The 14,825-nt window shown below is 62.0% G+C and overlaps 1 protein-coding gene across 1 annotated transcript; it reads left to right on the top strand.

Annotated features, from left to right (window-relative positions):
* The first annotated feature begins 7,942 nt into the window (after positions 1-7,942).
* On the top strand, positions 7,943-12,255 carry LOC131515492 (uncharacterized). Its single transcript, XM_058736178.1, has 3 exons — positions 7,943-8,934; positions 11,791-11,981; positions 12,215-12,255. The coding sequence occupies exons 1-3, from the start codon at positions 8,228-8,230 to the stop codon at positions 12,253-12,255; spliced, it is 939 nt and encodes a 312-aa protein (XP_058592161.1). The 5' UTR covers positions 7,943-8,227.
* The last annotated feature ends 2,570 nt before the right edge of the window (positions 12,256-14,825 follow it).

Genomic DNA, 14,825 nt, shown 5'->3' with positions numbered 1-14,825 from the left:
GAACATAAGGGAAGGGAAGGAAAGATAAGATAAAAAGAGAGAAGGAGGCAAACCATAAGAGACTCTTAAATACAGAGAACATACTGAGGGCTTCTGGAGGGGAGGTGGGTGGGGGAGGGATTCGACGGGTGAGGGGCATTAAGGAGGGCACCTGTTGGGATGAACACCGAGTGCCGTACGTAAGTGACGAGTCACTGGGCTTTGCTCCTGAAGCCGATACCGCACTGTATGTCAACTAACTTGGATTTAAATTAAAAAAAATAAAATAAGATAAAAGGCAAAAAACAGAAGACATTCTAGTCCTCCTGTGGAAACGAAGGGAAAAGTGCAGCTGTCGTGGAAAGGTGTCCACGTCCCCGGGGTGAACCGTGTTCCGAAGAGTTCGAGTCAAGGTGTTTGGGAAATGTGGGAGCGGCTGAGGGCAGATGCGCTCCCACAAACTGGTCTGGCTGAAACGTGGTGCTGGGTGAGCGTGCTGATGTCCTCCTTGTCGGTCAGCCACCCCAGAGGCCCGAGTGGCTCCGGGCACCCCGCCGGGGACACAGAACCTTCTCTCAGGCACCCAAGGCCTGGTGGGTCTCAGAAGATTGCCCCGTCGGGGCCACAGAGTCGCACACGGTTTTCCGTTGCTGCCACTAGAGCACGTGACTGGTACACCTCGCTGCAGCCTCAAGGGTGCGGTTGGGGAGCGGACGACCCCCCTGCTCTTCCGGGGGCTTCTCCCTGGCTGGTTTGTCAGATGCCCGACAGAAGCCTCCGTGGAACGGGAGCCATATGGCTTAGGAGCCACCACGTCGGCAAGATGGTTCTGAACTCCACAGAGAAGCTTTTCACGAGTCTAACTTCATGCCCGCAAGACCCTCGGCAGAGGCAGGCGCACCGAGCTCACACGGACTAACAAATGCTTGTAACGGGCAAGTGCGTGTGGAGTTTAACGGCCCACATTTTCGGAGAAGAAAACCAAGTTTTAGTGAAACACAGTCAGCTGATCTCTGCACTCGTGCCTCCAAGCCTCATCCGGGGCTTCCCGCCCCTGCCCCCCTCCCCCTGACCTGGGCACGAAAGGCCCCACCCCGTCTCCTCACTGCCCCTTCCAGAAGGAGACAAGGTCACCCTGGGACTGGCTTTGCTGGACACTCTGTCAAGGCAGTCACCGTCCTCACAGCCAGGCGAGCCCTTCCTCCCAGGGACCAGCCGGGACTCAGCCCAGAATCCAGACACCAGGCCCCCTCCTGACACCAGCTTTATCCCCACTGTGCCCGGCAGACCCGAAGGCCCCCTCAGCCCAGGGCAGGGTCCGTTCGGCTTAACTTAGCCTCCCAGAGCCCCCGGGTGCCACCCAGCCCACCCCCACGTGGGGCTCACTGCCTCCAAACAGACGCCTGCCCCACATCTCCCTTCCACGCGGCCTCCAAATGCGCCAGAGCACACGGGCATTGTTGAGGACGAAACAGGAAAAGTCTCCTTCGGTTGGACGGTGTGTGTGCACGTGCCCTGTGTGTCTGTGCATGTGTGATGTATATGTGCGTTGCAGGGTGTGGGTGTGCGTGTGTGTGCCAGGTGTGAGTCTGTGTGTGCACGTGGTATGTGCGTGTGTGCATGTGTGATATATGTGGTACACAGGTGTGTATGTGTGACCTGTGGTGTGTGTGCCATGTGTGTTAGCACGCTTGTGTGTGTACATGTGTGTATATGTGTGATCATGTGTGCACGTTGTGTGCATGTGTGGGCACATGTGAGCTTGTGTGTGCATGTGTGAGCACGTGTGCACCTGTGTGTGATCATGTGTGTACATGTGCACGCATGTGAGCGAGCATGTGAGCGTGTGTGTGCATGTGTGAGCACATGTGCACGTGTGTGAACACATCTGTGCGTGCGTGCTCATATGTGTGCGTGTGCATACGTGTGTGCGTACATGTGTGTGCGCATGCGTGAGCACATGTGAACGTGTGTGAGCATGTGTGTGAACACGTGTGTGTACGTGTGCGAGCATGTGTGTACATGTGCGTGCGTGTGTGAGCACATGTGAGCATGTATGCATGCATGTGTGTGAGCATGTGTGTGTGAGCACGTGTGTGCGTGTGTGTGTACACGTGGGTCTGTTTCTCTTAAGAACTGATCCATGACCACCTCCCCAGGTTCACCTGTCCTCCCTGGGTGGGAGAAGGGGACTTTTCAGGGGAGGCAAACGCACTGAGTTCACACAGCTGGCAAGCCACAGGGTCCTTGCTCTGGCCATCACATCTGCTCACCTCGCAAGATGGTCCTTGGCCCCACGTGAACAGCACTTTCCTGAGGACATGGTGACACTCTTGTCAAAGCCTGAACTTGCTCCTCGGACCAAGGGCTTAAGGGCTCACAGTCACCGGCCTCATTCTGCGGCAGAAACCTGGTCGTGGGGTCCCCAGCAGCAGCATGGTGGGAACACGTTCTGCTCTGCAGATGCCCGGCAAGGGGCACTGGGGAGTCCAGCAGATGGGCAAACCCCGAGGACAAGGGCGAGGGCTCCGTCCCGGGCCCAGGTCCCGGCGTCCGAGTGAGGCGGCCTCGGGGGATGGCAGTGCCTCCTGCGGCCCGGGGCCTGGGGACAGCAGCTCACGCGTCGTTGCCTTGCTGGCTCGAGGTTCTGGGAGTTGGAAAGAGCCTGTCCTGCAGGCGGCCGCTCCAAGGAGCCCCTGGAGCCAGCATCAGACCGCGAGTGTGCACGCTGTGGTGTCCAGGCCCACCCCGGACCGCTGACCCACAAACTCCAGCCAGCCGGGGGACCGCATTTGGGATCCCCCTCGCCAGGTGACTTCCCACGGGCCAGCGCTCCTGGGTGCAGAGGCGGGTCACAGCCTGGATCACCGGAGGGTCTGTGCACCACCTGGCTTCTGCAGTGCTGGGGAGGCTGTCCTGGGGCAAACGAGGCTGCCAGTGTCCACTGAGGCACGTGGCCTGCAGCCACCCGCTGCTCAGGGGCTATGGGTCCAAGCTGTGGGTCTCAGGAGGCCTGTTCTTACTGTAATTTCTGGAAGGCAAGGCACAGTCATTCCTGAGGGAGACAGTCTTCGCTTCCTCTAGGTGGTGCCAAGCCTTCCTTCCTCTCGCACAGTGGACGTGGGGGCCGCTTACCCTCTCCACACAACACGGGCCCGTCCGTGAGCCCCGGGCCTCCCCTGCTCGCTGCTCGCCTGGCACTTCGTGGTGGGCAGGCTGAGGGCTCCGGCGTCCGAAGAAGCGTTGGGCCGGTTCCCACCCAGGCCCCTAGAGCCTCTCCATTGCCTTCCACCTTCTGCCGACCCTGCAGGGCAGGGTAGTGTCTGAGTCCGCACGGAGGTGGCCCTGTTCCTTCCAGTGAGGCCCAGGGCTCTGCATTTGCAGGGGCCTCAGAGACTCATGTCGGAGCAGGGCTTGTGGGAGCCAATGGGGCCTCGCTGTGACGGGGCCCCAATAGACCGGGCCCCACATCGGGTCCTGGCAGATTCCCAAGAACGTCAGGTCCCGGTTGTGGGCAGGGACACTATCTCCCTGGGTGCAGTTTCCACCAAGAAAGGCGTCTCATAACACAGGCCACGGCCGGAGCGTCCCCTGCCTTCCTCCCGGCCACGGTGGGGACCGGTGTGGTGGTGGATGCCCAGCACTCAGCGTCGTCGCTGTCAGGTCAGGGCAGGATGACAGTACTCTTTGTACAGGGGGTGGGCAAACCCATTTTTTAGGCACAAAACTTTCCATGAAGTAGTTGACCTAGATTCTTCCAACGGTTCAAGCTCAGGCAAGTTCTGTCTGGAAACCTCACTTTGCCTGTCAGATGCTTACGAGCAGCACACAGCCTTGTGGGGTGTCTTCTCTGCTGAGAAGAAGTACTTTCGGCCCTGGAGTCCGAGCCTGCGGCACATGCTTTCAGGGATTCCACTCCTCGCGGCCTCCCAGGCCGCCAAGGTGCAGGCGAGGTGCGTTTTCTGCAGCAAATTTCCCTCTTTGTTACAGAGACAAGCACCAATCCAGGGTCCAAGCCGCCCACCTGCACCTGTCCTGGCCGACACTTAGATGACCCTGCACGTCCCCTGGCTTCACATCTGTCTCTCCAACTGGACCCTTTGCTCGGGAGAAAGGGGCTGCTCATCAACCAGGACGTGTCTAACACCTGGGAAAGTTGCCGGCACTCGGAAAGGGCTGGAAGGCAGGCCTGAATCCACAGCCGAGGGGAGAATCAAGCAGCGGCTGGCGGTGGCCCCAGGACTGTCACGCCAGCGTCTTCCCAGGCTGGCCTTCCTTCCGGTGGCTCTGAGCTGGGCTGGATGGGGTGTGCTGGGAGCACATCCTCTCCCCACACACGGGACCCGTCAGCCCTGCAGCACAACGACCCGGAGGGCAGCCCGCACGCACGCAGCTCCAGGAGAAGTCCTCCCAAGGTCTCAGTGCCTCGAGCCGCAGGGTCCTCGCTGGAGGAGCCACGACCCAGGCCGAGCCCAGGGCTCTGCTCCCCACAGACTCAGGGCACCGCACATCTTTGGGGGTTTCAAATTGCTCGGCCTGTGCAGGAAAGAAAGAAATGTCCTGTCACTAGAAGAAAAGAGCCCATCAGAATGGTTTCAGGATGTGCTTGGGGACAGAGGAACCTGAGCCACAGGGACGCTGCTGTGTGTGAGAGCAGGACACCTGGGAGGCTCTGGCCTCACATATGAAGGGGCTCTAACCCGGTTCCAACCTGCCTCATGTTGCCCTGAATGCATGAGCTCCAGGCGACACGTGGGTGCAGACCACCTCCTGACAACAGTGACTGACAAAGACATGCTTCCTGCAGCCCGAGGCATGTAGACAGACGTCCACACCAGAGCTGTCCAGGATGAGCACGGACGTCCACACCGCGGGCTGCCCCGGCAGGACACGGACGTCCACACCGCGGGCTGCCCTGGGGGGGCACGGACGTCCACACCGCGGGCTGCCCCGGGGGGACACGGACGTCCACACCGCGGGCTGCCCCGGCGGGACACGGACCTCCACACCGCGGGCTGCCCCGGCGGGACACGGACCTCCACACCGCGGGCTGCCCCGGCGGGACACGGACCTCCACACCGCGGGCTGCCCCGGGGGCACACGGACCTCCACACCGCGGGCTGCCCCGGCGGGACACGGACCTCCACACCGCGGGCTGCCCCGGGGGCACACGGACGTCCACACCGCGGGCTGCCCCGGCGGGACACGGACCTCCACACCGCGAGCTGCCCCGGCGGGACACGGACCTCCACACCGCGGGCTGCCCCGGGGGCACACGGACCTCCACACCGCGGGCTGCCCCAGCGGGACACGGACCTCCACACCGCGGGCTGCCCCGGCGGGACACGGACGTCCACACCGCGGGCTGCCCCAGCGGGACACGGACCTCCACACCGCGGACTGCCCCGGGGGGACACGGACGTCCACACCGCGGGCTGCCCCGGGGGGACACGGACGTCCACACCGTGGGCTGCCCCGGGGGGACACGGACGTCCACACCGCGGGCTGCCCGGGGCAGGGTGTGGAGACCTTCGGTTGTGACACACGCTTTTCCACTGGCAACTTTTCAAGGCCTTTTTTTTGTTTCCTCAGCACAGGAACCGTCCTGCAAAGGGCCTGAGTCATACGTTGATTACATCAAAGACTGTTTGTCTTGGTCTGCAGCCTATTTGGGTTCAAACCAAGATAAATTGCAAACTGGCTCAAGCTGCTAACAAACACGCACGTTTTCAGCCGTGCCTGGTGAGGAGAGCACCGTGTGCTCAGGGTGTGTAGCCCAGCACCCCGTCCTGTCCTTATTCAGCAAGTCGCTGATGGAACACAGCAAAGGGCACGTGTGTGGGCCGCCCGGCGCCCCTGCTACCTGCTGGCCCCCGGCATGCTCTGGGCAGTGGCAAAATTGCCCTCTCGCCCCCGGAAGCGGGGGGTGGGGGCGACACAGAGGAGGCCCTGCCCTCTGCCCCAGCTTCCCACAGCGGAAGCCGGGACCCGTGGGGCGGGATTCCCACCAGGGTCTCCCTGGGTTGAAGCCACACTGCTCCCTGCAGGTTCCCCTCCCTGGGTCATGGGGGCTCCCTCCTCCGTCCCCCGTCTCCATGGGGACGGCCCTCAGCTCCCAGGGGCCGCGACTCACGGCTCCTTGCCGGGCCGTCCACAGCGTGGGCATTTGTGGGAAGATTACAGCGTGTCCTGCAGCCACGGGCCGGGGAAGACGTTGCTGCCAGAGGGCCAGGCTGCCCGGGCACCTCCCTGCTGCAGGTCAGCAGCTGGGGCCCTAAGCACACGCACCCTTCCGGCTGCACATGCACGGGGTGACAGGAAGGGGCTGGGACCGCCGGGCACCAGAGCTCTGTCCTCACGCCCCTCGAGGAGCACTTTTGTGACCTTCTGGGATGCAGGAATCCCCCCTTCCCAGAGCCAGACTGGAAAGAGGAAGAATGAGCTGGATGTGGCTGGGACACGCTTGTCCTGCCAGCGCCACTGTGACGTCTGCTGTGCTGTGAGATGCTTTGTGGGTCTGTCTGGTTGCTCTTCACTCAGCAACTGCTCCCGGGTCACCCAGAGCTGCATGGGAGCTCTCCTTGTCCTGGAGGAGGTCACACGGCCCTGGCATTCACTGGGGACTCGAGGAGTGTGCCGTGACAGGAGCTGAGGAGCCCAGAGCCATCGAGGCACTGCCAGCGTGCTCCCAGCTCCGGGGCCCAAGTGCTCTGTGCCCTGACCCAGCGGCCGCTGCACCCAGACTGCACAGTGACAGTGCAGAACTAGGTTCTTCCCGCTGCAGAGGGAGGTCAGGGGTCCTCCTGTCCACCCTCCCCCTCCCCCCACACCGGCCCCCAAACTCCAGACCCGCGAGTACTCCCGAATCGCCGGCTCACTTCCGAATACCTCCTGTGCCATTCACTCTGTGCCTGGGGTCCAGGGGCGGGGACAGAGCAAGGCACAGGACCTCAGGGACTCCTCCTTCTCGAGGAGCCTGGCTCTGGTCGGGCAGACAGGCGAGAAGCAAACGAGGTCGCTCAGATCACAGGAAGTGGTTGTTGGGGGAAATAAATACAGGACACACCAGACTTGCCACGGACAGCGGGGCCTGCTGAGGCCAATGAGGTGGCACGAGGGCCAGGACCCAGTGAGCATAGAGCCGTTGGCGCCGTGCAGAGCAGCCGCGCAGGGCGGCTCCCGCCAAGACCCGGGATGGGACGAGCTCCGGTGTCCCGGCCGCAGACAAGGCTGAGGGCCGTCGCCTCAGCTGGAAGGGAAAGGGGCTGCCCTTGGGACTTTGCGGGCCTGGGAGGAGCCCGATTTTACCCTAAACACGGTGAAACCAAGCCGCCCATGTTGCCCGGGAGACGGAGAAACCCCTGAGCCGGGCCAGTGAGGCAAGCGGCTGGCACGGCCCCTCCGGCCCCCTCGCCTCATCACCGTCACCTGCACACACACTGGAGGACCCTCCAGGCCCTCCCTGCGCGTCCACGTTGGCACACGGTGAGCGCAGAGCCCCTGGAAGCCCGGCGCCAGGCAGACCCGGGCCCCAGGTTGGGTGGCATGCCAGCGCCCAGGCAGCACCAGGGAGAGCGACCGGCTGGTCGGCCCGGAGCTGGAGGCCAGGCTCTGGCTGTGCCACGTGAACTGCCCGGGGCCCAGGGAGTGCTGCACCTGCGGAGCCTCGTGGGACAACACGCGGTGGCCGGAGGGAGGGGGGCCGGGTGTCCATCAGGTGCCTGAGAAAGGGCAGGGCCACCAAGTCCCCAGGGTCTGTGGGCACATTAAGTGGGGCTCTAGGAAACTGTCTGGATGGGAGAACAGAAACGTGGCCTTCCGGGAGATGAGCAAAGCGTTTGCATGGTCCCGGAGATGAAACCCGTGTGCTCCAGTGACTTCGAGCCCAACTCTCCCGCACAACCGCCTCCCGTCCAGGCCCGTCTGGACGGCTCCCAGCGCAGAGCAGGCTCGGTGCGTGACCTGGCCCGGGGCGGAGCGGGCGTCCCCGGCCCGCCTCCCTGTGGCGGCCTCCCCGGGCATTCCCCGCGGTGTCGGAGAGTATTTTCTCAGTGATAACTAAGAAAGAAAGCAGGTCACTGGGCACTTCCCCCCATTGTTTCCCCTTTTTATCGCCGGCTGAACAACCACAGCTGCCCCCCAGGGCCAAGCCCGGCGGTCTGAACACAGGAAGCCCGGGCTCCCAGAAGCCGGCCTCTCGGCGAGGGCACTGAACACGGCCAGAACCTGTGAACACCTGACCCGACGGATGTCGGATCCTCCCGTTCCGGAAAGGTCAGGCCCGGGTGCGAGGCTGGGGAGGAGGGCACAGGTGCTGCCCCAAGTGCTGCCGGAGAGCCGTCCGGGGGCCCCCCGAGGCCGGGGCCCCACCGGCGACTCACGCCTTCCTGAGCTTGTTGCCTCAGCGGGAAATCCAGCCAAGTGTCCCGTGTGCCCTCCCTCACAGGCCAACAGAGAGGGCCAGACAAACTGTAAAGTGCTGTGTCAGCTACCGCGGTGTCAGTGGGCGCTCCTCTGGCCCCGCGCTCCGCCCCCGGCAGGGCGGTGTCCTGAGAGCGGCTCCCCCGGCAGGCCTAGGGGTGCGAGGCCAGGAGGACTGGCAGGAGCGGACGTGGCCGTGGCCAGCCCCGGCGTGGCAGGAGACACCCCTTCTCCCGCCAGCGAGGGGCTCCTCCTCAGTTTTGGAGGACATTTTCAAGGTCACCTGGGTCATCCTTCCATCATATTCTGGGCTGTTTCCAGCAGGCCCCATGGTCCTGGTGGGACGCTCTCCCTGAGGAACGTTCCGGTTCTGGAGACCGCTGACAGCCACACAGTTCCTGGATTTCACCTGCAGGTCTTGGCCACACCCCTTCAGAGGATGCACGTCACATACAAGTCCTCTCTGCCACGGCAGCCCCTAAACGATGTGAGGAGCAGGAGTGTGTTTGTCGAGCGGCACCCGGCGAACAAACAGTGATTATCTGCTTTTGTGAGACACTGTGGGTCCAGGATGAGCAAAGCACCATCGCTTTTTTGCTAGGACTCTCAGAGAAGAACACAGGCTTTAAACAGATGATGGATTGTAACAGCGGTAACAAGAATAATGATGATGGACAGATGGACAGAGATGGATAGGTAGATGCAGATAAGTGAGAGATGATAGACAAGTAAATGGTAGACAGATAGACAGACAGACATGGATAGATGACACACTTGTTTTCGAGACGACTTGGGACACATCACGGTGGGCTTGAGCAAAGTGCTCTATGAAACCTGAGGGGGGAGCTCGGTCCAGGAGTTCAAGAAAACCCGATGAGGAGGCAGAGCCTGCGGCGGGCGCCTTAGCATATGCTCTCACAAGGCAAAACGCTTTTATTCCTCCGAGTAACGTGGATTAAATCCTCCTCGAGGTCCTGGTCTTTTTCCTTTTCACATTCATCTATCGGCTTCATCTGCCATACGCAAGCGCTGGGCGCAGGTGCAGGGCCTGAGAGACGCCCAGAGGCCGCCCGCGGTGCCGTGGGCCTGGCGGGGTACACGGGGCACAGCAGCTCAGTGATGAGGGTCGCTCAGGGCTGTGCATTCACGGAGGGTGCGCCCAGAGCTGGGGGCCGAGAAGGTTCTTGCAGGAAGTGCTTTCTGGGCATGGACAGATGACGAGGATTAGTTAGCAGGACCAGGGACCCCGGGTATGGCTGGAGCGTAGGTGTAGGGGGCCCTCAGGCATGGGGACATTGCAGAGGCAGCAGGACCACCGTATTTACCCTGAGGACTATGATGTGACCCAAGGAGGCCTTCCGAGCGGAGGAGTGACACGATGGCATTGGGGGCATGGCCAGGAGGGTGGGAGCCAGCCCCCAAAGTAACCCAGGTGGGGAGAGAGGCCTGGCCAGGTGGGGGTGCAGGTAGGGAGGCGAGCCGGGAAGCAAGACGCAGGGGCGGGGCCCCAGTTCCGACAGGCAGCAGGGCCCAGGACGCTCAGAGAAGGCACATTCCTGGAGGACAGGTCTGTTCCCGACACATCGCATGTGATGATCCTTGGACTCCATCGACCTGACAGCTGTGGGGACCTGGCCGGGGAATCGGACGCAAAGCTGTAAACATGTGCCTGTCACGGAAGGGGCTCTAGGACCGCAGGACCCCTGTCGGCAGGTTTGCTCGCGTGGGATGGACTGCGCAGGGGAAGGGGAGAGTGGAGGAAAGAGGCCACCCAAACCTCAGTGTCGGGCCTTGTCTGTTGTTGCCACGTTCACACACCCTCTGCTCCAGGAGCAGATCACAGGGTTGCCAACCTGAAAGTGACTTTCCTTAGGCCCCCTCCAGGCAGCATGCCAGGGCAACTCTGCCAGTGTAGACACCACACAAGGTCAGAAAGTGGACAGCATGCAAACCCATTTCGGTGGCATCAATGAGGGTGGGTCCCTGGGAGTGGGTTCCTGGGAGGATGGGCTCCCAAGGATGGGCCCCAGGGGGTGGGTCCCCAAAGATGGGTCCTTGGGAGTGGGTTCCCGGGGGGTGGGTCCCCAAAGATGGGTCCCGGGGAGTGGGTTCCCAGGGGGTAGGCCCCTGAGGATGGGCCCCAGGGGGTGAGTCCCCAAAGATGGGTCCCTGGGAGTGGGTTCCCGGGGGGGTGGGTCCCCAAAGATGGGTCCCTGGGAGTGGGTTCCCGAGGGGTAGGCCCCCAAGGATGGTCCCCAGGGGGTGGGTCCCCAAAGATGGGTCCCTGGGAGTGGGTTCCTGGGGGGTGGGTCCCCAAAGATGGGTCCCTAAGAGTGGGTTCCTAGGGTGGTGGGCTCCCAAGGATGGGCCCCAGGGGGTGGGTCCCCAAAGATGGGTCCTTGGGAGTGGGTTCCCGGGGGGTGGGTCCCCAAAGATGGGTCCCTGGGAGTGGGTTCCCGAGGGGTAGGCCCCCGAGGATGGTCCCCAGGGGGTGGGTCCCCAAAGATGGGTCCCTGGGAGTGGGTTCCTGGGGGGTGGGTCCCCAAAGATGGGTCCCGGGGAGTGGGTTCCTGGGGGGTGGGTCCCCAAAGATGGGTCCCGGGGAGTGGGTTCCTGGGGGGTAGGCCCCCGAGGATGGGCCCCAGGGGGTGAGTCACCAAAGACGGGTCCTTGGGAGTGGGTTCCCGGGGGCTGTGTCCCCAAAGACGGGTCCCTAAGAGTGGGTTCCTGGGAAGGTGGGCTCCCAAGGATGGGCCCCAGGGGGTGGGTCCCCAAAGATGGGTCCCTGGGAGTGGGTTCCCGGGGGGTGGGTCCCAAAGATGGGTCCCTGGGAGTGGGTTCCTGGGGGGTGGGTCCCCAAAGATGGGTCCCGGGGAGTGGGTTCCTGGGGGGTAGGCCCCCGAGGATGGGCCCCAGGGGGTGAGTCCCCAAAGACGGGTCCTTGGGAGTGGGTTCCCGGGGGCTGTGTCCCCAAAGACGGGTCCCTAAGAGTGGGTTCCTGGGAAGGTGGGCTCCCAAGGATGGGCCCCAGGGGGTGGGTCCCCAAAGACGGGTCCCTGGGAGTGGGTTCCCGGGGGGGCGGGCTCCCAAGGATGGGCCCCAGGGGTGGGTACCTGGCCCCGGGAGACCCACCAAGGACAACAGCGTTCCCCAGTGTGTCCGGTCCCTGGGCCTAGTGCCTTCTGCACTGGCTCCCAGCTCTACTAAGATTCTCTAAGTAATTCCCTACAGAAGGAATCTCCAAATATCCAATGTGGCTTCTGCTGTCCTGAGGGCCACCCAGAGAACTGTGTGAGAACAGCATTAATGGGGGGGGGGGGGCGGTGAGAAAGGGGCCAGGAGGGTGGCAACCAGAGGCTGTGGGTGGTATAACCAGGGCGGTTTTGGCAGCCGGCACAGGAGCACACCGCAGACTGGCGTGGAGAAGAGGCCCGGGAAGCAGAGGCCGCTGCTCGGACATACTATTGTGTTTTCTGTGGAGAAGAAAGAGGTGGGACACCTCCGTCTGGCCCTGGGCACAGGTAGCAGGCGGGGCACAGGGGTGGGCAGAGGTGGGACCGCTGGGGGAGGGTCCGCTGGGGGCGGGGGCGGGGGGCGGGGGTGGCTGGGTGTGCACAGGAGGAAGGGGCCGGGCAGGTGCCCAGCAACACGGGTGTGGGGGTCACAGGACGGAGTGGGGCCGCGGCAAGGGGCCTGGGGTTGAGGTCACCGCGCTGACTACTCCGGGCACCACACACATTGCTGGCAGGGGGCGCCGCTGGCCGGCTGTGGGGTGTTTCATCCCTCCCTTCTCGTCCACGTGGCGCCCCTGCAGGTGACCGAGTGACCCCGGTGCCCCTGCGGGTGACAGAGTGACCCCAGGCTCCAGGCAGGAGCGGAGTTCAGAGCTGGACGGGCATCTGGGCTTGGGTGGCCCAGCATAGGAGGCGTGGCCACACCCCGGGCCCTGCTGGAGGAGCTGTGGCCCCAGAGCCCTGATGCTCAGGGTGAAGTTGCTTCACGGGCCCCCAAGCTCCAGCTCACGCCGGGAGGCTCCCAGAGCCCGGCCTGCCCAGTCAGGGCCCCACAGCCTGGGGGGCCGCGGCGGATGTTCAGGCTAAACGGCCCTGCTCTTGGAGGGCCCACCCACCGCAGGCTCCCTTCCCTCCACGGGCTCCTCGGAGAGGAGGTTTCCAACAGGTAGGCTGAGAGCCTCTGACGGGTCCAGACCCCTGCTCGGGGAACGCTGCCCCCACCTTGGAGTGAAGGACCGCAGGATCAGCGCAGCCCTGCGTCAGCACAGCCTGCTGAGCGGTGTTGAAAGTGGTGGTCCGCGGCCCACGGCGACATCTGGACGTGCCGCGCAGGGAGAGGGCAGACAGGCGGGAGAAGGTGGAGGTGGGGCCCGCGGCCCTGTGGCTGATGCCGCCCCACGTTTCCCTGGGGGCCTTTCCTGCTGAGTCACCTGCAGAAGATAAGGCCGGAGAGTTCCGCAGGAAATCGAGGCGTCTCGGGGGCGTGTGTCTGGACCTGCAGGGTCATCACGTGAGACAGGGTATTTGGGAGGGAAAGTAGTAGGGGCCCCCACCCCTACCGCAGAGGAGGGCACCCACGGCCCATCCCTCCCTCTTCTTCCTCTGGGCCTGGGCCGTGCCAAGTTCCGTCCACCTTGGTTCTCACCCACCGAGAGGCCTCTGGAGGTGACCGTGTGCCCGTGCGGCCCTTGCCTGAAAGCCGTTGGAGCTTTTCACAAATGATACGAAAAGACCCCAGACCCTGCAGGTCCTGCCTCAGCTGCTCTCAGTGAACCCACACGGTTTCCACTCCTGGTCCCAGTTTAACTTCTGGGATCCAGTGGGGTGCCCCGGTTCCCTCACCCCTGGGATCCCATGGGAGGCTGTGGGACACCCCTGGTTCCCCCTGGGATTGCGTGGGATGCCCCATTCTCTTCCCATGTAAGCTGACTATTGTAAACTCACCAACAGCCATCACACCCCTGGATGGTTAGCTCACGTGTCCGCCTGGCTGGGCCACAGCACCAGCATTTGGCCAAATACCCGTCCAGATGTCACTGTGAGCATATTTTCAGGTGAGATCAACACTTAAGTCAGCCAACTTTGAGTAAAGCGGATGATCCCCACAGCGGGGCCACATCCAAGCAGGGGGAGACACCGGGACACTGGGAGAAACTGAGGTCTGTGGAGAAAGGAGGAACCCCCTCCAGAAGGCCGTACTCTTCCTGGCCCACCCTGTAAATCTCAGACTTGCCAGAATCCACAATTTTATGAGCCAATCCCTTAAAATAGATGTCCTTCTCTCTCTGTGTCTTTCTGAACATGCAATTAATGTTCATTCAGCAAATCATTGTAAATCTTTTATCTACGATTGCATCTCAGGACCTATGACATTGCCCCACACATAGCCAGTGATCAAAAACATATTTTCATCAATAGATGAATATTTTGGATAGAAGAATAGAGAACAGTGAGTTAATGAGTACCTCTTTGCCAACTCTACACTGGGTATGCAAGACACTTTGATGCACACGAACAACATAGTACGGTCTCCAGGAAACTGACAGTGCCTCCTTATGTGTGGACCACAGCTGAGCACAATGCTCTAGCAGTTGCCTGAGTGCAGAGTAAAATGGGTCTATCACCTCCTTTCTTCAGGACCCTATGCATTTGTTAATATGGCCTAAATATTCCCCAGGGTTAGAAGCTGTTGTAGACTGAACCTACTGCTCCTCTAGGTTTCATTTCCAGCCGCACCCAGGGAAGGGAGTGGTAGAGGGAGCAGGGTGCACTGGGGAAGGACATGGGGAGGGAACGATGGCAGGGCTGAGCAGGCCTCTTAAGTCCCTGACCACGTTCTCCCCACAGCACTATGTATCTGATTCTCTGTCTGGCAAGCATTTTGGCCTCTTCATCCATCACGGCACAATTTTCACCCCGTGAGGGTCTGGAGGGAAGCGACCGTCTGGAGTGACTGCGCTGCTCCTTCTGAAGATAGTGCTAGAAGCCTGGGGAGACCCAGCAGGAGGGGGACCGTGGGGTTTTCTGAGGAGAGCTGGCCCAACAAGTCCGCGTAAATCAGAGTCAAGTTAATCCTGTGGCACGCGGGAAGGGGCCAGGGGAGCGCGGACTCCGAGACCAGAGGATAAAACAGCCACAGCCGGGGCACCGGGGACTGCGTTGGGGAAGAGACGGCCAGCCCCTGCAGGGCCACTCACCACTCGATGGCTCGTCCCTGAACGCAGCGCCTCACGTATTCTAGGCAGCGTGTTCTCCCGTCCATACGCGTGTGACTTCAAAGTACGGCAGCATGAAGGTGTCTCAGCAGCTGATCATTTAAATAACAAGAAATCATACACTGAAAAGAAACCCTGTATCTTTTTCTACCCAAATATAATTTCATGATATGACAAAAAAGTAGAACCAGAAGCT

The sequence above is a fragment of the Neofelis nebulosa genome, chromosome 6 (genome assembly GCF_028018385.1).
Source record: "Neofelis nebulosa isolate mNeoNeb1 chromosome 6, mNeoNeb1.pri, whole genome shotgun sequence".
Lineage (NCBI taxonomy): Eukaryota > Metazoa > Chordata > Mammalia > Carnivora > Felidae > Neofelis > Neofelis nebulosa.
Note: the sequence above shows the minus strand (reverse complement) of the source record. Positions and strands in the feature narration are given on the sequence as shown.